The sequence below is a fragment of the Ursus maritimus genome, unplaced genomic scaffold (assembly GCF_017311325.1).
Source record: "Ursus maritimus isolate PB19 unplaced genomic scaffold, ASM1731132v1 scaffold_10, whole genome shotgun sequence".
Classification (NCBI taxonomy): Eukaryota; Metazoa; Chordata; class Mammalia; order Carnivora; family Ursidae; genus Ursus; species Ursus maritimus.
Window position 1 is genome coordinate 11,233,193 of NW_024423344.1, and position 22,742 is coordinate 11,255,934.

At 44.8% G+C, this 22,742-nt stretch overlaps 1 protein-coding gene across 2 annotated transcripts in view; it reads left to right on the top strand.

The window, feature by feature from the left end:
- B3GLCT (beta 3-glucosyltransferase) overlaps positions 1–22,742 on the top strand; it is a 119,722-nt gene that overhangs the window by 1,791 nt on the left and 95,189 nt on the right. For both annotated transcript variants that reach the window (XR_005832370.1, XM_040621937.1), the window contains exons 2-3: positions 13,852–13,901; positions 22,276–22,315. Coding sequence is in view for 1 of the 2 variants with exons in the window: in XM_040621937.1 (XP_040477871.1) it covers positions 13,852–13,901; positions 22,276–22,315 (90 nt within the window). In the remaining variant the exon portion in view is untranslated. The remainder of the gene's footprint in view (positions 1–13,851; positions 13,902–22,275; positions 22,316–22,742) is intronic.

Sequence of the window (22,742 nt, forward strand, 5' to 3'; positions counted from 1 at the left end):
CCCCCCCCCCCACCCCGCCAGGTCCGCGCGCCCTGCAGGGGCTCTCTGCGGGGGTATTCCGGCCGTGCCCGGGTCTCCGGGGCTGAGATGCCAACTTGGCACCAACCCCTTCTACAGATTCCTTGGCCAGAAAGGGAGGATCGGGGTGCCCGGCTGGGCCCTCAGTGTGTGCGGTGGTGGCGTGGGGGAGGCGGTGGGGACATTCCCCAATCTTGAGTCTTTATGGGGGGAAATTAGAGAACACTTCTGAAAACAATGCTTGTCGGGTCTGCTGCTGCCATAATGCCCCTTCCCTTTTTTCCTCCGTTCTCCTCACAAGAGTATTTTCTCCCCTTTATTGTAAAATGATGTGGCAAAGTTTAAAAAAATTGTTCTAATTGACATTTATGGTGAGATTTATTCAAATTTGAAAGCCTGGGGGAAAAATTACTCCCTTTTCAGTGTTCTCGGGGTTATTGTCCTCTAACCCGGACTTTTGTGTTTCCAGTCTGTTAAAAGGCAGTAATCTCAGATTTTTAGAAATGGCAGAATGGTGCAATTTAGGAAGAGACGTAGCGTTATTGCACATTGCTTTTTGGTAGCCCACCGGAACCTGTACAGCTCATTTTTATTTGGATTTAAACTCTCCGAATAAGGACGTTATTTGCGTACACCTCGCTTTTCTATAGGTGCTCAGAAAGTGTGGGAAAATCGAGTGAGATTAATTGTTAATTAATTGTTCACACGCATGATTAAGTAAGCAACAATATAATTAAAAATGTTCGGGCACCTTGGGCACAGAAAGCTATAACTGACGGTGGGGAGCAACTGAACTTGGAGGAGATCTGCTTTAATGGAAGAAAGAATGCATCGCTGGGAGGGGGCAGCCCAGGGAGAAGGGGAGTTTGAAGGGGTGGGAAATTAACTAGGTGACTCTTGGCTGCCTCAGTTGGCTTGCTGCCTGGAAGTTTTGCACCTAACCAAATGGGGTGGGTGGTAGCTGAAATTGGCCTTCTATTTATAGCACTGCACTTTATAATGGTGTACTGGGGATATAATATTTGTACATAATATATTCAACGTATGGGTTGAAATACACATTTGTATTGCTGTGCGTATCTGTTTTTTACTGCACTTAAGGGAATATCTGTACTGCCCAAACTTGATAATACATTAAAGGACAGTCAGAATGAACCAAAATGTCAACACATTTTTAGAGATGTCTATTAACATTGTGAAGTTGTCAGATAAGCACAATAAATAAGACATAAAACCTACTAAAAGGTCCCTGTGAGACATTTGGCTTTGTGAGCTGGCTTTCATGGGTTGGTACAGACAAGAAGCTGCATTCTTCCAGGTCTGAGGTAAATCACGAGCTCAGTTTATTGAGCTCTGCTTTGGTGGTGTTGGGGGAGGAGCAAGATGCAGAAGGATGTGGTACCCACTCTATAGATCTCGGAACCAAGTATCTTGGACTTTTGCTGAAACAGAGATTATGATAGGAATTCTGAGGCATGTGAACAATCCTGATTGCTTAAGAATACTCTAAATAGTCCCTTATGAGTTTGGCCTGGCTATATATATATATAGTTTAGTTTTCCCACAAACTGTAGCATATTCACTTGAGTTTTTAGAGAAAAGTCAATATAGAAGATTTATTTTAAACCCGTATGATTATACAGACCCAATTCACTGCAACTTCAGTTCTAAAGTCCAGTGCCAGTTCTAGAATCAGATTTATTCACACCTCTCCGTCAGCCACTGTGTGGCTCCTAGTGGGTTTAAGCTCAGTTTTCTCCTATAAAACAGGAGGCATAGACTAGATAAAATACCAGAACTTTGCCATTTCTCACAGCTTTAACATACTGATTCTATTGTGGCAGAGACTGCTGTCTGCCTACTCAATAACCCATAGCTCCTTCTTCTCCTGACTAAAAAACCTCTTAGATAATCAGGAGTGTTGGGTGATTGTATTTGGAGTTAGGGCCTCCAAGGAGATCCTGAAGGGTCAATGAGGTCATAGGGGTGGGGCCCCAATCCAGCGGGACTCCTGTCCTTATCCTTCTCCAAAGAGGAAGAGACCCCAGGGATGCACACAGAGAAAGGCCATGTGAGAACACAGCGAGAAGACTTCTACCTGCAAGCCAAGGAGAGAGGTCTCAGCAGAAACCAACCCTGCTGGCACCTTGATCTTGGACTTCTAGTTTCCAGAGCTGTGAGGAATAAATTTCCTCTCTTTAAACCACCCAGCCTTGGTTGCTGTTAAGACAGCCCTAGCTGACTAATAATATAGGCGGCGAGGGGAAGGACGGAGGAATGTCATGGTCGTGGCGGTGGCAGTGTGTCCAGAAAGAAAATGTTTCTCAGTGGCCCTTGCAAGTAGGGGCAGCCACTGAGTTATCTGTAGAGATTTTTGGGTGGGTCTCTTGGTGAAGCTTGTTAAAGGTAGCTGACCCAGCTGGGATGTGTGCTTTATTTTTTATTTTTTATTTTTTTATTTGTTTGTTGGCTTGTCTTTGTTTCATCTTCCTTCCCATTGTCTGTAAATCTGATGGCTGGAGCCATAGTGGTCATCCTGTGACCATGAGGTGACCTTGAAGACAGAAGCCAGTAGTGAGGGTGGTAGGGCAGAAAGGATAGCACCACCTGGGCGCCGGATGGATGTGGCGCACCACGCCAGCCCTGGGTCACTTATTTCCAGGCTTGTTTTACAGGAGGTTAAAAATAAACCTCTGTCTTGTTTAAGCCTCAGTTGTTTGAGTTTTCCGTTACATGCAGCAGCCAACCTAATCCTAATTGATACGTCTGTGAAGAAGCTCATTTGAACCAATGGTAAAATAATAAGGTACTAACTTTTATCTTTTTTATCCGTGTTTCTACTCTGTATGTGTCAGGATTGAATTTGTTAGCATCTGCCAAAATTAGGGTTGATTTTTCATTCTGGTCCAGTTCTCGCTCAGATTCTCTTCATTGCGGTGAGTTAGGCATTTTAGGGCACCAAGAGTCAGACCTGATCCCAGATTCATGCGTGTGTGTCTGTGTGTGTGTTTTAATTTTTGATTTTTAAACCCTCCTTTTATTTCTTTTTTTTTTTTTTTAAAGATTTTATTTATTTATTCGACAGAGAAGAGACAGCCAGCGAGACAGGGAACACAAGCAGGGGGAGTGGGAGAGGAAGAAGCAGGCTCATAGCGGAAGAGCCTGATGTGGGGCTCGATCCCACAACGCCGGGATCACGCCCTGAGCCGAAGGCAGCCGCTTAACCGCTCTGCCACCCAGGCTCCCCCCTCCTTTTATTTCTTAAGCAGATAGGACTGACAGAGATTTTACCTGTCTGGATGGGTTCTTGTCCGGGTATTCTGGGGTTCCCAAGTTTGCATGGGCCTCTTGGTTATGGACTTGACCCAAGGGAGTTTGCCTATAGCCAACAGTCAAGCTCTTTATAGGGAGGGGTGCATATAAAGAGAGGGGGGAAAAGAGCATCTGTTTCAGATGGGATGGCAGTTGGGGGGGGGATTGGGAGGAGCTATCCTGACCCTTTTGTTAACTTGTTCTGAAGCAAACATTGTGGGCCCAGTACTTGAGCAAGTCCTAATAATTGACCTCATTTGGACCACTAAGGGCCAGGTTTTTTTTCTTTTTTTTTGTTTTTTGTTTTCATTAGAAACATAAATCGGGCATAATTTCTAGGCACAAAAGGATTATTTATGGGAAATTCACAAATGTTATTATGTTTTTGTCTGTTTGTAGCATTATGGGAATCCATCTTTGGTGTTGCCAGATTCTTGCTTAAGAACAGTATATAGGAGTGCTAATTCCATCTTTCCCAACACAAAGGAAAAATTCTAGTGAGTGTCAGGGGTTCATCAGATCTATTATTGATTGAGAGTCTCCCTTAATTCCATGTTTCAAAGCTCTATTCACTAAGCCACTCCCCAGAGAAACCCAATTCAGTGTAGGCGCTGATTTGCACTCCTAGAAAATGTTAACAGTTCAAAAATAGTATTAAAAGAAAGAACTGTACTTGGAATTTTTTTCATTTATTCAGAAAGTGTATCTACATGTGTCAGGCACTGGGGATATTGCAGGAAGAAGGCAGATCGAGTCTGGCTTTTCCCTGGTGGAACATGCAGTCTCGAGGGGAAGAAGCTGACATCAAACATGCCGCAGAAACAAATCGCACTGTGTTCAGCGTCGTGGCGGGGGGTTCCTGGCGCTGTGAGAACACGTGGCAGAGAGATGGAGGGCTTTAGCCTGGAGTCTGGCATAATGGTTTTCAACAGGGGGCTATCTTGCCCCTCAGGGAACATTTGTCAATGGCTAGAGACTTTTTGGTTGCCACAGGGATGGCGTGCTAGTGGCATCTAGAGCCAGGGCCGCCGAGGAACATCCTACCATGTACGGGACAACCTCCCCCTCCAAAGAATCCATGATCTGGTCTGGTGTTAATAGTGCGGGGTGCTGGGTTGAGAAACCTTGGCACAGGGGCTCAAGGAAGGCTTCTTGGAGGAGGAGACATTGGAACTCAGATCTAAACGAGAAGCAGAGATCAGTTAAATGGAGGAAGGGGACACGGCCAGCAGGGGAAAGAGCTTGGTGCTGGAGGAACACAGTGGAGAAAGGACAGTTCTGGCGAGATTGAGAGAGGGGCTGGGAAATTCAGCAGGGGTCAGGCAATGCAGGGTCTTGCAGAGGAGGGTAAGGATTTTGGACTTTGTCCTTAGAGCTGTGGGAAGTGGCTGAAGGGCTGCAATTGGAGAGTGACACGATTTAACTTCCTGTTCTAAGGAACTCGCTCTGGTTGTCCTGTAGAGCAGGGATTAGAGGCGGCTAGTGAGGACATGTGGGACCAGCGAGGAGGCTGCTGGAATCAACTACGGGAGAGATGATGAAGAATCCCGGAGACAGGGAGGTTGATGGGTACAGTGGGCTGAGAGGAAGGAGGGGGTCAAGGATGAATCAGGCTTCTGTCATGAGCTGTGGGTGGGTACCAGTGCTCTTTACTGATACAGGCGCTAATGGAGAAGGACCAGATTTAAACATTTTTTTTTTTAAAAATTGTAGTTAAATAACATAAAATTTCTTTTAACCATTTCTATGGCATTAAGTAGCCAGACATTTTTTCTGAAATTTATTTTTAATTTTAGAGGGAGGTGAGGATGAGGAGTTCAATTTGGACAAACTGAGTTTTGGGGGGATGTGAGATGTTCAGGTGCACGTCAGGTGGGCAGTTAGATTTGTAGGTCTGGAGCTCAGAGGAGAGGTCGGCTGCAGAGGGATTTGGGGGCAATTTGAGTAGATTTTTTTTAAGAGTAGAAAATCTTAATTGGCAAAATTAATCCATTTTAAGCTTGTATTCAAAATATATGTGTACCCAAGATTTGGTAGAAGCTGGGGCAGAAAAGTCTTTATCTGTATGATGTAAAGCTGTAGGTTTATACCAAAAAATGAGTAAAGGTATCATCAAATAAGATTTGAATGTCTCTCAATTATAGCAATGCCATTTTCTCCTGGGGATATGACTTATTTTCACTACTAAAAGAATATTTTACGGTCTGAAAAGGTGATATGTTTTAGTTTACATCATTGCTTGCCGTAAGAAGCTCAAGGCTCTTTACACATCACACTGAATTTATCTTCTCCAGATCCTTGAGGGTGGATATACTGGAGCTTGTTCTTCGTTTATGCGGTGAACGAAGTAAAGGAAGGTAAATGGCCAAGGCCTGTTGGAAAAATAGCCCCGTTCCGTTCCTTCAAGAGGCTGTCTAGCTACGCACCCCAGCGTGTCAGACTTCAGCACACAGGAGAATCACCTCAACGTCTTGTAGAGTTCCCTTTGTTGCGGGCCCCTTTGTTAAAAGGCAGATTATGGGGTTCCAGCTCCAGATTTTTCTGACTCAGAATATCTGAGATGAAGCCTATGGATTTGCATTTTTACAAGGCCCCAGGTGGGTCGTCTTTGCTGGCAGGTGCAGGAGCCCTGCCTAGGCCCAGGTAGAAATCATCTGGGACTCTTGCCAGATGATTTTCTTGCATATCTGTAGAATGTAAAGATGCTTGCTGGTTGCTTTGTCTTTAAAATGAAATAAGGTGGGGCGCCTGGGTGGCACAGTCCTTAAGCCTCTGCCTTCGGCTCAGGGCGTGATCCCAGGCCTTCTGGGATAGAGCCCCACATCAGGCTCTTCCGCTGGGAGCCTGCTTCTTCCTCTCCCACTCCCCCTGCTTGTGTTCCCTCTCTCGCTGGCTGTCTCTGTCAAATAAATAAATAAATAAATAAATCTTTAAAAAATAAATAAATAGAAATAAAATGAAATAAGGAGCTGTTTTGGAGACAGCAGAGCGTGGACTTGAGGGCTGATACGTCCTGCTCAGATATTTCCTCTCCTTGGGAAAGGAACCAGGAACTCCAGGATTCAAAGGAAGCAGTCTTTCTCTGGTTCCAGCATCCTTTGAGAACAGGCACCTGTCTTCCCATCCAGTCTTGTGGCTTTGGTTCCATTGGACTGTGGGGCCACCATCAGTGCCTCTCCTTTTGACCCCTGTGCCCAGTTCCACACCTGGGTACAGGTGCTGGGTACACCTGCTGCTGGATGTGTCCCCTGCTACTGGAGGGGCTTGTAGGGGAAGGAGCATGAGTCTCAGAAACTAGAGAGTGGGTTGTTAAGAGCAAAGGTGTTTGGACAGTTGACAAGTTCCTAACAGAGTTAGAACGTCTCGGCCTGTGGCTACCGTGGATTCAGTGGTGCTGACAGGGAGGGCTTCTAAAACCACTTTTTGTATTGCAGAAATAAGTACCCCAAATTTAAGCAGAGTTTGTCTAAGTTAGCTTGACAGTTAGGTGTTCAGCACTACTCTTGCAATGCGAAGGGATTATACGAAGGGCTGATTTTGTTGAGGTTGAGTTTGTTTGGGAGTGGGTTGTGTGACCAGGGTTTCTTCTGCCCCTTACCTATGACACAGCCTATGAAACATGCTTATGAGGGTGGTGTTCTGAATCTCTCCCCCGAAACTCTGTTTCAGTTGGCATGTGGGCTTTCATATTATTTGTTTAAATGAGATAGGAATCAAAGAAGCAAATGATCTTTGTCTTTCTAAAATAACAGTTATTTCCTATTTCTTCCTATTTTCTTTCTATTTACTGCCCTTTCTATAAGTACGCTCGCCCTCTGGCACAGACACTGTATTGGTCCTGGCCGGCTTTGTTCCCAAGGGAAGAAAAATTCGTTTTCCAACTCCATTTTCCCATTGCCTTCTTTGATAAAACAGAAGAGGTGCTTCAGATGGAGTAAAATCAAACAGGGGTGGGTAGTGAGTGGCTCAAAAGAGGACTGTCATGTTGGTGTGCTCACTGCCACACTTGAGGGGAGGCCCCCCCCCAATCTCCAACCTTTCTCTCAACCAGCTGATCACCTTGTAAGTGGTGCAGAACCCACGGAATGGGGCACAGTAGTTCCCTGACCCTCAATGTTGTGCAGCTGTCTACTTGAGGAATTGTGCCGGCTTCCTGCCCGGTGCGGCATCTGTCTTCCTGACTCTGCTCTTTGCCACCCGAGCAAAAGGCTCCCTAGCTCTTCCTGGAGGTCCGTTACCGGCTGGAACCTGTACATGCACCAACTTAGCTCATTCTTGTTAAGGTTCCCCCCTTGTACGGGGATAGAGGCAGAGGCTCTGAGAGGCCAAGTCAATGGCCCGATGTTGCTTAGCTACTAAGTGGCAGAGCCTGGATTTGATGCCACGAGGTGGGAGTCTAGATTCTGTGCATCCGCCCAGCATGCTGCGAGGCCTCCTAGTGGAGCAGGGCCTGGAGGCCAGGTCTTCCGTGCTGCAGCCTCTTTCCATCGCACTTTGAAGCTTTAAGAAGAAAACGCCTTGAAAGAACACCTTAAAAACTCCTTAAACTACTGCCTTCTCTCTAGCTTCTCCTCTCTGCCTGGCCATTCCTTTTGGTCATCTTTATAGCTTTGTCCCTGAAATGTGGGAGTTGCCTTGCACCTGTCTTCCCATCCAGTCTTGTGGCTTTGGTTCCATTGGACTGTGGGGCCACCGTCGGTGCCTCTCCTCTTGACCCTGTGCCCATTTCCACACCTGGGTACAGGTGCTGGGTACACCTGCTGCTGGATGTGTCCCTGTGAATAGCCTCAGCATCTCAGGATGTTGGGAACCAAATGGAGTTTTTCCACACATCTCCCCCCGCCCCCACCAAGCTTTATTCTCTGGCTTGTGAATGGGCACCGCAGTGTGCCCAGCCACTCCCTCTGAAACCTGGACTCACCTACACTCCTTTCTCATTCACCAACCCCTCTGGACTCTCCCTTCCTGCACCATCTACTGGTAGCATCTGACTTCTAGCCTGTGCATTCTGCTGCTTTAATATCCCCAACACCTGCTTTTGCTCACTTGCCTACCTCCCCAGGATTGCCTCATCTGAATTCTGTCCCTTCTCTCTCATTACCTGGCTGCATTAGCTTCCTAGCAGGCATGTTTGTGCCTTTTGTTCTGTCCCCCCACAGCCCCACCCAACACTACTCTAGAAACCCGTCTAAGGCACACATTTCAACATGGCACTCGCTTTCTTAGAAGCTTTTCATGGCCCTTACAATCAAAGCAGACTCCCTAACACTGACCTCTTTCATGATATGGCCCCTGCTGACTCCAATCTCATCTCTAGCCTCAGTCTCTCCCCTCCCCTGCAGGTGTCCATGCCCCAGTCACTCCCTCCCTTCCAGTGTCTGTGCCCCAGTCACTCCTTCCCCTCCAGGGTCTATGCCCCAGTCTTTCCCCTCCCCTGCAGGTGTCCATGCCCCAGTCTCTCCCCTGACCTCAGGTGTGCATGCCGTAGTCCCTCCCCTCAGGTGTCCATGCTCTGGGCACACTGGACTATTCACCATGCTTCCCTGCAGAAGCCTGTTTCCAGGCCTCCTTGCCCTCGCAACTTGAAGTCTCCGCTGCCTGGAATTTACTTGCTCAAGTGCTGTGTTGAGCTTGGTCCAAGCAGTGCTTTCCTCTCCAGAAGACTCCCCTTCCCTCTGCTGCCCTGCCTTGGGTGAGATGGCCTTTGTCTCTACCCCAGGTGCTCTCTCAGGGACTCCCATTAGAATGACAGCCAGTGGCGTGGGCACTTGTGCACTTGGCTGTTGACTGAGGGACGTGTGCCTCATGTCAGCTCCTTGGGTAGCTGCTTACACATCTTCCCCGGCCCCTAGCAGAACGTGTGGCACGATGCACCCAGCCACTCTCTGATTTTCTGTTGCACAAATGAAAGTATAAACTAATAATAATGACAGTAACTGCTAAGGCCCAAAGCACTTAGCATGTGCTAGGCCCTGTGCTAGAAACATAACACAGGCGAAACCATTTGATCTCTGGCCACATGCCTGGGCTGGTTCTGTCCTCGGCCCATGTGGAGTGCCAGGGGCCCCCCATCTTCAATTTGGGTGGTGGTGCCTCAAGGTGGGTGGATGGACCTGCTACCCAGGGTGTGCACAGCCCCAGGGGAGAGATTTGTCTGAAGAGGAGGAAGGAAAGGCAGGCTCTGGCTCCTGTCGCTGGGTGGGGGTGCATTTGTTTCTGGTCACTCTGCTGGCATGGATTATCTCCAAAGCAGGTAATTGCAACTAAGTCAATCAGCTGTGGGCTGCACATCCTGGAGCTTAAGGCCTCCTCTTGGAGAACTTGGAATTCAACCTGGAAAGCTCCAGGGAGCTGGAGCCACTCCGGGAGGAGCTGTGCTGGGTGAAACGTGTTGTAAGTAGGTCACAGGAAAGAAAGGGAAGCCCCACAGGCTCTCTCCCACAGTGTGTCAGAAGAAAAAGTGGGGCAGAGCCTGTGCGAGACCCTGAGTCGTGCAGGGGCCCCAGCTGCAAGCTTCCAGCGTGTGTGCTGGGGCTTTGTCCCAGATGGCAGAGCCAGGGACGCAGTTCCATTCCCTTCCTCCCTCCCGGCTCCAGGGTAGGGCCCACGACCACTTAGACACTGGCCAGACAGCGCTCATTGCCCCACCAGGGGCATTATGGCAACAATGACGGAGCTAAACACTGTGTCCCTTACCTCACTTAATCCCGGCAGCACCCCTCCCCTCTGAACGGGGGATATTTAATGTCTCAGTGGTTTTTGTTTTTTTGTGTTTAATCTGGTTTCTATGAAAGATGTTCCTGGGAGAGTCTGGGAGGACAAATCAGGAAAGAGGAACAAAACGGAGTGAGGAGCTAGGAGGTACACATGTCCTTCCTGCGTGGGCCTGGGGTCCCTTGCTCCCTCCCAGGAACAAGAAAAGATAGTTGATTAGTGTTGCTTAAATGCGTTGCAATTAATTCCTCTCCAGTTTTCTGGCACTCCAGGGCTTAGGCTGGCCTATAAATCTTAGTCCCAGGTTAGTTGTAAAATCTTGATTTATCTCTTAGAATAGGTGTGCTAACACATTAGTTGGCTTGAATTATTTAAAGTTATCTCGGAAAGGTCTTATTTCTATTGCCCGTCCTGATTTGCACTTTAAATATAGTTCCCTGTAGCAATTCACAAGAATTCATGTTGAAAATAGAAAAGGGAAAATTACTTTTAAACAGCAGTTTGGCATATAAGAGCATGATTTACCTTGGAACAGTTCTCCAACTGCACATTAAGGCCAAGCTTTCAAGAATATTTTTTCCCCACTGAATCTGGAAATTAGGATGAAGCCAAACAGCAAACATCCAGCCCCAGGTGGCCACTCCCTCTGGCAGAGTTGGGGGATCCTTTCCTCCCTCGTTCTTCCCCCCCCCACCCCTCAGGCACACTGTTAAAATCCCACTGTGTGACAGGTAATTTCTTACCTCGCTTGCTAATTTTTCTCACTTTCTCCTCTAATTTTACCATTTCTCCTTCATTTGCACCAACTGTGAAAGCCGGGATTTTGTGGGTAGGAATTTTGTAAAGGATTCATTATTTTAAGATTGGATTTATTAGTGGTATAGCATATTCTGTGCCTTCAAAATGAGTTTGGTTCCTTGGTGGTTTGTTTTATTTAGATTATGGAAACATAAAACCAACTAGTTTTTTTTAATATTCATTTAATGAGGACTATCTTGCCATGTGATTTGCTCTTGTACTTGAAAGTAACTGATGCATTTCTTACCTTAGTGCTTTATTTTTTTAAGTAAGCTTTATGCCCAACGTGGGACTTGAACTCATGACCCAAGATCAAGAGTCCCATGCTCTACTGACTGAACCAGCCAGACACCTCTTTATTACTGCTTTAAACATTGTATACTTTATTCTATCATGGGGAAAAAGGAGTTCTTAATTTCACAGCAGAGTGTGATAGGGACAAATGACAGTTGTGTGTGTGTGTGTGTGTGTGTGTGCGTGTGTGTGTGTGTTTTAAAGGATATTTTAACTCTAGGCCTTTGTGGTTTGGGAAGGAACTAAACTAAAATCTAGTTTACGCTCACTTCAGTTAAGCATTGCCTGAGTAGAGGTATGTTGTCTTGATTATGACAAGGAACATATGTGGAATTCACTTGATTTATTGGGAATGTCTTCCCTCCGTGTGATTCCTACGCGAAACATTAACAAATGACATTAGCTGCTTACTTATGAAAGGTGATGTGTTAGTAACTTGCAGAACCAATACCAAATAAAGACATGTTTTCTTCAGTATAGAGTCTGCATTCTAAAGGGCTTTCATGTTGACATACTCTTCTTTTTCCATAGCCATCTGGCCTGCAAAAGAAGTGAGGAAAGACTAAATCCTGGTTATTAGATGATGAGTCACTGAATGTGTTAAACTGAGAAGGTGTTTTTTTTTTTGTTTTGTTTTTTTTTTTTTATCTTGACAAAAGAGGGAATTCTAGCCCGGAGAGCTTTAACTGTCTGTGTTTGGGATTAAGAATTGATGGAGTCGGCAGAGACGGATTTTGGACTCAGAGTTGTGTCTTAGATTGACCACAGTTGTTATATCCTGCAAGTTGTTGGAATGTTCTGTTTCTTGTAATTCTGTGGTGCTGAGTGATATTAACATGTTGTGACTTCCCTGTGTGATATTCATTAATAAGTCTATTTTTGATATCTTCTTGAGGGTTTTAAGTGTGCATGCTAGTTTAGAGGTAAGTCAAATATGACAGAACCAAAGAATTAAATACCCGGGAGCAGAATTTAAAATGGTATTTGGGGTTAAATCTCTCCTTTCTTCTTAGAATTTAATGAATGATTTGGGCTTCGTGTGTGTATGTGTGTGTGTCTGTGTATGTTTGTATGTAAAGTGAGAAAGTCGATCAGATCCTACTGACAATAAATTGGTGTTGGGAGGATACACTAAATTCCTTCAGTTTGCTTGGTTGTTGCTACCTGGTGTAAGGAGTAGATAGCCCGTAAGTGATGGGATCCCAGTGCCGTTGTAAAGACTTGTATTCACTGATCGATTCATTTATTTGATAAATATTTATTGACCTTCCTCTGCATGCTGGCTGTGTTCTCGGTATGAGGCAGGCAGTCAATAAAACCACATTCCTGCCTTCATGGAGCTTACAATAAACTAATATGTAAGACAAGAAATAGACAAAAAAATATAAACATGTATTATGGTGGTAAGTGCTCTGGAGAAAAAGGAAGAGTGAGGAAGGTAAGGAGGGGTGGAGTTGGGGATTATTATTTAGAGGAGGTGGTCTCAGGCAGGCCTCCTGTAGCATCTGCTGTTATCCAGATCCCACATACAGAGGTGCATTTGGCTTATGTTTCAATTTCCCCCTGCCTTTTGAAATGTCATCCTGGAAATGGAAATGATTAAATGATGTCAGTCATTTGCATTTTTGTGTGAATGTGTTCGGTTATTTCCTTTGAGCCTATGTTAATGGAGAGAGAATTTGAGGCAGTGGATGTCTGGGGGTGAGGGTGGGGGAGGGGTCGGAGGGGTCGGGATGGAGGAGGTCGTCTGCTGCTTCCTGTTACCGCGGGAGACTTACCGCCGAAACCCCTTGTACTACATTACCGCCTCGTGGAATCGGCTGTCCGGCACTTTTTGTACATTACTGCTCTATGCCATTGCCCATTTTCTCCTGGGGATGCTAACTGGAGAAAGCAAACTCTATGAGGTGCTTTCCTCTTAGCTCCTCAGGAGAAATGCACTACCAAATGAAAATAATATTATTATTTTTTTGTCTGGTGTAACCTTCCTGACTTGGGTTTATTATTTCGCTTTGTATTTTCAAAGTGTTCCTGTCATGTTGTTATTAGTATTATGATGATGATTTTAAATGTAGAGCCTAGGTGTGTCTGTAGGGATATCTTTGCTTATGGGCTCCAACTCAAAACATGAAATCCTTCTAAATAGGGAATGATTTTAATTCCCCTCACTCTCCGGCCCCATTGCGTGAGCGGGCTCTGTTAAGCCTCCCCTGCGTGCGGCACCATTATCTGCACCACACTTCTACCCTGGCAGCCCCGAGACTGAAAGCTTGCCCCAGATTTAGCTCCGTCGCCTGCCGGGCTCTGGCAGTGACTGTGTGAGTAGGAATTTGTACGCTTCCCTTTAGATTCTCAGGAATTCCCCTTTGCTTTAGAAGGCACCAGAATGAAGGTTGCTAAGAAGGTGTATTTTGTACGCATCTGTTTTGTAGTTTATATCCGTAGACACAAATGTTATACAGAGTCTAATTTCTTTGATGTAGTATTTCTTTAGATTGGTAGCTTAAGCACGTTGGCTTCCCGCCGATGAATAATTTCAGGTCCGGAGATGAAGGTGGCCCACCGTGCTGGTTTGTAGCAATGCAGCTGCTTTTAATGAGCAAAGTATGTCTTATTAAAGTACCTTTTTTTCCCCCTCATTTTAAGCACAACTGTTGAATGTGAGAATGAATCTTAATTGATAATTTTAATGGAAAAATGTTTTCTTTTTTCCAGCTTTTGCTTTGGTTTCTGAAGATATAAAGAAAGAGGTCAAGCAATCTAAGGTACTATTCTCATGATCAAATCTATTCTTCCTAAGAGTCATTTGTATTTGCTTTAATGGGAGCTGTGATGATTTCGTCTTTCAACAGTTACCGATTTTTTTTTATGAATTAATGAAATGTCGGTCAACACAGATTTTTAATCCCTAATGGCAACCTACAGATAAGCTTGCTTTACAAACAGTCCTGTGATAGTTAAAGCAGACCAAGTAGGTTTCGAATTTCATTTTAAGAAGAAGTATTTTGAAATGAAATTAGACATTTTAGAAGACTTGGAGACCCTAGTTTTCTCTAGTCTGACCACATCTAAACTTGGGCTTCGTTTTCCCAGTCTGAGAAAGGAGTCTTTTGCTATGTCGCTGGGGTCACAAGAGCCTGAGTATCCCTTTCCCTGAAGGTGGCCCTGTGTGAGAATCCCCAAAGGTGACTTCCAGGCTCCTTGCACAGTTAGACCCAGGAACTGAGACCTGGGGGACCCATGGAGACAGGACACCACTTACCCAAATCTCAGAGCTGCTGCTTTTTTCATCATTGGTTGCATTCAAGAACTTCACCTAAAGTCTACCATTTAGACTTTGCCCTGGAGGAGTTTAGCAAATGAGAAAGAGAAACAGTATTTTTTTTTTAAAAGAGAAACAGTATTTTAAGAATATGAATTGTCTTTATCATATTAGTTAAGGCTCAGTTGACTTGATTTTTTATCCCACAATTAGTGTAAAAACATTTTTTTAAAAGGGTGTTTCTTTTGTCAACAGAATATTATCTGTTCTAACTGTACTGTGGATTTCCTATACAGGAACAATAATAATGATTTCCTTTGGTTGTAAGATCCATTATGGTTAATAAAACATTTTCAGACATTTCATTAACTTGATCTTCTCAATGATCCTGTTATTGCTAAGCAAAACAGATATTCCCATGTACAGGCGTACCTTAGGGATGTGTGGGCTTGGTTCCAGACCACTGCAATAAAGCGAGTACCATAAGAAAGCGAATACTGCAATAAAGCGAGTCAGATGACTTTTTTGGTTTTCAGCGCATCATGAAAGTTGTGTTTACACTATACTGTAGTCTGTTAAGTGTGTAATAGCATTGTTTAAAACATATGCCTGAATTAAAAAGTAATTTATTGCAAAAAAAAAATGGTAACCGTCATCTGAGCTTTTAGTGAGTCGTAATCTTTTTGCTGGTGGAGGGTCTTGCCTTACTGTCGATGGCTGCTGAACGCTGGGGTGGCTGTGGCAATTTCTTAAAAGAAGACAACAATAAAGTTTGCCCCATCGATTGACTCTTCCTTTCATGAATGATTTCTCTGTAGTGGGTGATGCTGTTTGATAGCATTTTACCCACAGTAGAACTTCTTTCAAAACTGGAGTCAATCCTCTCAAATCCTGCTGTTGCTTTATCTACTAAGTTGATGTAAGATTCTAAATCCTTTGTTGTCATTTCAACAATCTTCACGGCATCTCCACGAGGAGTAGTTTCCGTCTCAAGAAACCACTCTCTTTGCTCATCCATGAGAAGCAACTCCTTATCCATTCAAGTTTGATCATGAGGTGGACCCATCTTCAGGCTCCATTTCTTTCTTTTTTTTTTTTTTAAATTGAAGTAGAGTTGACACACAATGTTACATTAGTGTCAAGTGTACAACACTGTGATTAGACAAGTCTGTAATTCTGCTATGCTCCCCCCAAATGTAGCTCTCATCTGTCACCATACAACACTATTACAAGATCATCGACTCTACTCCCTGTTCTGTGCCTTTCATCCCCGTGCCTTATTCATTTCATACTTGGAAGCCCATAACTCTCTCTCTTCTTCATTCGTTTTGCCCATACCACCACCCCCCTGCCCCCAGTTCCACTTCTAATTCCAGTCTTCTTGCTATTTCCACCACAAATGCAGTTAGTCACTGCTTCTGCTGAAGTCTTGAATTCCTCAGAGTCATCCACGAGGGTTGGAATCAACTTCCTTCAAACTCCTGTTAACGTCCATATTTTGATCTCTTCCCATGAGTCATGAATGTTCTTAATGGCATGTAGAATGGTGAATCCTTTCCAGAAGGTTTTCAATTTTCTTTGCCCAGATCCATCAGAGAATCACCATGAGATCATTATATTACCTCATGAAATGTGTTTCTTTTTATTTATCTTCAATTTTAAAGAATTTTAATTCCGGTATAGTTAATCTCCGGTGTTATATTTTTTGGGTATACAATGTAGCAATTCAGCAATTCCATATATTACTCAGTGCTCAGTGTATTTTTTTTTTTAAGATTTTATTTGTTTATTTGAGAGAGTGAGAGAGAGAGAGCATGAGCGGGGCAGGGGAGGGGTAGAGGGAAAAGCAGACTCCCTACTGAGCAGGGAGCCTGATGTGGGACTCGATCCCAGGACCCTGGGATCACAGCCTAAGCTGAAGACAGATACTTAACTCACGGAACCAGCCAGGTGTTCAGTTTAGCATAATTCTTAAGGGCCCTAGGGTTTTTGGATCGGTCAGTGAGCATAGGTATTAGCTTCCAGTCACCAGCTGCTTTAACCCCAATAAGAGAGTCAGCTTGTCCTTTGAAGCTTTGAAGCCAGGCACTGACTTCTCCTCTCTAGCTCTGAAAGTCCTCTGTGGCATCTTCCAGTAGAAGGCTGTCTCGTCTACACTGAAAACCTGTTGTTGTGTGTAGCCCCGTCATTACTATGGTAGCTGGACCTTCTGGGGAACTTGCTGCAGCTTCTCCACCAGCACTTGCTGCTTCACCCTGAACCTCATGTTACGGAACTGACTTCTCTCCTTACACCTCATGGACCAACCTCTGCCAGCCTCAGACTTTCCTTCTGCTGCTTCCTCACCTCTCGCAGCCCTCACAGAATGACAGAGTTAGGGCCTTGCTCTGGGTTAGGCTTCGGCTTAAGGGAATGTTGGGGCTGGTTTGAACTCCTCTCCAGACTGTTTGGAATTTCTCCATATCAGCAGTAAGGCTGTTTCTCTTTCTTACCATTCATGTGTTCACCGGAGCAGTGCTTTTAATTTCCTCCAAGAACTTGTCTTTCACATTCCCAACTTGGCTAATGTTTGCTGCAAGCGGTCTAGCTTTCAGCCTATCTCAGCTCTCAATGTGCCTTCCTCACTAAGCTTAACCATTTTTAATTTTTGATTTAAAGTGAAAGATGTGCAACTCTCCCTTTTACTTGAGCACTTAGAGGCCACTGTAGGGTTACTGATTGGCCTAATTTCAGTATTGTTGTGTCTCGGAATAGGGAGCCCAGAGAAGAGGGAGAGAGATGGGGGAACAGCGAGTTAGTGGAGCAGTCAGAACACACACATTTGTCATTGAAGTTTACCATCTTATATAGGTGCAGCTCGTGACACCCCAGAACAATTACAATAGTGACATCAAAGATCAGTGATCACAGATCATCATAACAAATGTAATCATAATGAAAACATTTGAAATATTGTGACAATCACCAAAATGTGACACAGAGACACAAAGTGAGCAAATGCTGTTGGAAAAAAATGGCACTGATAGACTTGCTGGATGCGGGGTTGTCACAGACCTTCGATTTATAAAAAACACAGTATCTGAAAAGCATGATAAAGCAAAGCACAATGAAACACTGAGGCATGCCTGCATAGCAGAAAAACTTAGCCTCAGAGGAGTTACGTGATTTGACTGAGTTCACATGGCATTTAAAAGGCGCCTGGGTGGCTCAGTCAGTTAAGCGTCTGCCTTGGGCTCAGGTCATGATCCCAGGGTCCTGAGATGGAGCTTGGCATGTGGGGGAGGGGGCAGCTCCCTGCTTGGAGAGTAATCTGTTTCTCCCTCTCCCTCTGCCCTTCCCCCCTGTTCGTGTGCTCTCTCTCGTTCTGCTCTCGCTCAAATAAATAAATAAAATCTTGAAAAGAAAATAAAAGGAAAATCAGAATCTCAATTTCCTGCATCCTTGAATTTTTCACACTGTAATTTTATATTATATAGCTGTGTGCATTATAATGTGTATGTGTGTTTGGCAACAATAAAGCTCATTTGTAGTGAATTTAAAGTGTTACCTAGGGGATATTAATAGGGAGCTAAAATTTTGTGTAATGGATTGAGAATTCTAGTCTATACTTTCAAGCATAGGTTCTAACTCAGCTTTTCAAATGGGGAAATATATATATATCTGTGTTCTTAAATATATATATAGATATAAATATAGATAGAAGTAAGGTAAGTCTTATATCTTAGTGTAATTTTTCAAGCAAAGGTATTAAAGTCCTTGAAAAATGTCATTAACCCCATCTGTGCTTAGGCCACGGAACCAGAAAAGCTGTTAATTCCCTGAGGAGAGGCAGAGATAAAATGTCCACTGTAGACCATACCCAAGTCTGGAGCTAGAGAAGAATTCCTTTGTCCAAGGTCGCCCAAAGTCTGTAGATGAAACTGGAGATAGGAGTTAAGGCTCTTAACAACAACCATGTTAATTTGGGATTATCATTAGTTGATCACCCTCGGCAGAATGGATCAGAACCTGCCTGGCCAAGCTGCTCAGAAGCAGCCGTCTTCCCTTGCTGGAGTCGGGGCCCCAGGTGGTGCTCTTTCTGGAATGCAGGCAGCCTTGCTCAGGGCTGGGGGCCCGCCCCGCACATCAGGGCATCAGGTGGCTTCACATCCGAATTCCTGGTGCTGCCAGTGCCCTGTCTTACCTCCTGGGGCCTGACTTCTGGGCCCAGGCTCCTTTTCTGGGTTTCTGGTCCCCGGCACCGACCCGGATTCTGACCTAGCTCAGCTTTCAGGGGAGCCTGCCCACCCAGGCTCATGCTCCAGGCCGCGATGCCCCCTCAACTGCGGCACCCCCTCAGCCATGGATACGTACCTGCTTCAACCTGTAGTCTGCCCATACTTACACCCTGAGGTGGTTTATGATACTGTGTCCTGTGTGATGTAGGAGTAGAGTTGGACACTGTGGTTCACGCCCCTCTTCCAACACTGATATGCTGTGGGACTTACTGACCCTCTCTGCCTCAGCTTCCTCATCTAGGAGATGGGGTAATAGAACCTATACCAGAAAGCTGTCTTGAAGATTGTGTGTGTGTGTCCACCAGTTAAACTGTGCTAGACTCTTTTGAAATGTGTACCTGATGTGACAGCAAGAAATACCTTACATAGCCTTTCAAGGGGGAACCTTAAACAAATCAGAGTAAAAAAGAGGAACCATAGACCTTACTGCTTCTATCAGTTAAATTTTTGTTATGGTGTTAGTTGACTTCATATGAGGCGGATGATGTTCATGATTAAAAAAGACAAGTTAACAACTACCGAGCATTTTCTTTGGGCAGACGCTACGCTGAGCATTATATTACCTAACGAAATTCCCACAGTGACCCTGTGACATAGGTCTTATAATTATTCTTCCTGTTTACAGATGAGACACTGAGGCCTGAGCTAGTAAGTGGTGGGGGCAGAAGTTAAACACAGGACCCGCTTTTAGCCTAGTCCACTGATGAACACACCCTGACCAAGTCATTTTATTCAACATCTCGCGGGTGGAGTTTGTTTGCGACTGGGTACAAGATGCCATTTTACTTTTCTTCCTAAAAGATTTGCTATCGAATTCTTTGGAGGATGTTTTACCTTCTTTTCTTGAAGGTTTTGTAAATGAGTCAGTGTGTATGTGGATCGCAGATGTTCACACCTATCGTGCCTTCACAGATAAAACCCGTACCAAAGGGTGACTTGGATGTGTCTTTCCAGCTAGGGGAGGAGCTGTCTGTGGGGTAGATACATTAGTAAGAAATCTCTTTCCTATCTGCGGAGCAATTCAGTTGACTTACAAAACTTGGACAGCACATTTTGACTGATATTGATAGTCAGTGTAAGAAACATGCGGCAGCAGAGATAATAAAACAAACCACGTGTTTCTGCTTAGGAAGAGCTAAGCCTTTTCACGAGGAAAGCTGGAGACAGAATTTTAAATGTCCTGTCAGTTCGTTCATTGAGTCTAATTTTCTTTCTCAAAGGGGAAATTGCTCAAGACCACTTTGGTTCTATTCAGTTCACTTAATGCAAGCGTTCTTGGATGTTTTATTTTTACAGTTTACAAATCGAGCCATTCGAAATGGTTAATCATTTCCGAGCTGTTGTTTTCAGCCATTTGGAGCCGCAGGGCTTGATAACAAATGGAAAGATGTGTAATTTTGGTTGATTTTCTTTGGTTTCATAAAGAGATGTGGTAGGAAGTCCAGTTGGTTTCCCGCTTAAGTTACTCAGTTGGGAAACACTGAGTTCAGTGTTGTTGTTTTTTTTCTCTTTCAGCTTGTTGCTAAAGGTGACTTTTGTTGTGGGTGTCACTTGGAGCTCACTCCCAAGTGGTTCTTCTGGTGCCCATTTTCTGAAGAATAGCTCTGGAGGAAGACAGGGCATGCATTATCCTGTGGGTGGATAATAGGAACATTGGGAAGAACTCAGAAGACTTGGGTTTTAAGCCTGGGTCTGTGCCTAGAAAGACTGTTGGGCTTTGGGCAAATCCTTCACCTGTTCTGAACCTCCATTTTCTCATTTGTAAAGGGCAGTGTTGGGTTGGATCATCTCTCTTTTTAAAAATCATAAAATACACGTAAAATTTACCATCTTAACCATTTCTAAGTGTACAGTTCAGCAGTACTAAGGATATTCATAGCGTCCTGCAGACAATCTCCAGGACTCTTTCCATCTCACAAAACTAAAAATGTCCCTATTAAACAGCTCTCTGTTCTCCCCCTGGCCCCTGGCAACCGCCCCTCTACTTTCCGTTTCTGTGAATCAGACGATGCTGTCAGTGGAATGGTACAGTATTTGTCTTTTTGCGTCTGGCTTATTTCACACAGCATCATGTCCTCAGGGTACCTGGGCGTAGCATGTGCCAGAATGTCCTTCCTTTTTAAAGCTGAATAATATTCCACTCTGTATATACACCATATTTTCTTTACCCACTCCACCGCTATTTTTAAATCTAAACTTGCAAATTTTCCATGATCCTAACCTACCCGCCAAGGCCGTGGCCTTGAAAGGAGCGGGCAGCTTGGCCAAGGGGTGGGCAGCAGGTTAATGGTGAACGCAGAGTGGTATTTCTGGTTCTGAGGCCGGGGCTGCTTCTCTGGGGGGAGAGGGGGGCTGTGCTCCTGGCTGCTGGTGGTGTTTAGAGCGTGGAAGATGCAGTAAGTCCATACATGGTGACTTAACAATGATAACCCGGTTTTGGTTCAGCACAGTTAGAAAACCAGCTCGAGCGTTCCAGTATTTTTTAGTGGGCTTTTCCAAAAAATCCGTGTTTTATCAGGATTAAGTAAAGTGTCACTTGATCCCGAGGCATAACAAATCAGTACACAACTATGGGGTTCTCCTCCACACAGTGGTATTTCTTTTGCTGAGACAAGATAATTGCAGGAAATGCTGCCAAAGGTAGACACTGTCCCGTGTTTCCCCGTCTCTGCTCCCTGTCTATTGTCATGGTCCCTTTGGCATTCTGAGAGGATACATCTCTGTGTGGCTGCATCTTGGCTTTTAGCTGTTCCCAGTTTTGTTCGTAAAGGCTCACAAGTGCATTTCTTGTTGCAGTCTGTGAAGAAAATTGAAGGATATTTGCCACTGTCCAATTGTTATAATTATAGTGAATGGCAGTTGAAAGCAGAAAAGGGCAATTAGAGAGAAAATTCCTTCCTTGTCTGCTGGAGAAGACCATGAAAACAGCAGATTTAGCTGCTGGCACTTTGCACTTTGTCAGAGAAATCTTTTACAAGCCCCTCCCCTGATCGACCCAGGATCAGGGTCAGGTGTTTCTGTGCCCACATCCGGATTTCTGTGTCCAGAGCTCTGGAGCTCATGAACCGCAGGCTGACTGCCTCCTCGGGCCCCGTTGAGGCCCCCGGTGCTGCTCCGCAGGTGGAAGAGAATATCGTGGCGATGTTCTGGATGCCAGTATGTCTGGGCCCACAAGATGGTAAATACCGTCATTAGCGGGGCTCGTCTTCATGGCCCACACACTGCCGGCATTGATACGGTCTCTGTTTTGTTTGCCATGCTTTTGAGTTCACAGGATTTTTAAATGAACTCTCCCAAGAACACTGTGAACCAGTTAAGCCTTAGCTTTAGTTCCATTTTACATGGGAGGAAAGAGGCTCAGTTCAATTACGTGACTTGCCCAGGAGCACGTCAGAAGTAAGAAAAGGCCTCGTAGGAGGCTCCTGTCATGACGCAGAGGCTCATTGTTGCTGCCTTCCCCACCCCCACCACCGTCTTATTGCCAAGCTCTCCTCTTCTGTGTCTTCCCCCAAATGTTACTGTGTACCATGCATATTTATTTGGTGTTTTGCTAGATTTGTTATGTGAGATTTATCTTTTTCTCTTTTGTCCAAAATACAGAATTTGGAGAAAAGTGGTGTCTCAAGGAAAAGTGACATAGGTAAGTAATGATTTTTTTTTAACTTATGCGTATGTACCCAGGTGTATTTCATGTAAATTATATTTCAGTGAAATGAATTCTCTTTCTGATTTTATTTAGAAGGTCAGTATTGCTGTGCAAATGTTCTGTCTTGGGCCTGGCCTTGCATCTACCCTCAGGAAGACCCGGGGAGAACACTTTTCAGATCGACGTAGTGGCGTGTGATTTGTATTGGAAAAAATAGCCAATATGTTAGTTTGAATTCCCTTGACCCTCATTTACTGAGTTTCCAATAAGGGTGGAGGACTGGGCCAGGTGGCCACTGTGGGGGCGATGGGGACGAATAAGACACAGTCTCTGTCATTCTAGGCCCACACTTAGTGGGAGAAAAGGACTAACCTCTACCTGGGGCCAGATTCCCCACTTGTTGACTTGCAGACACTGCTTT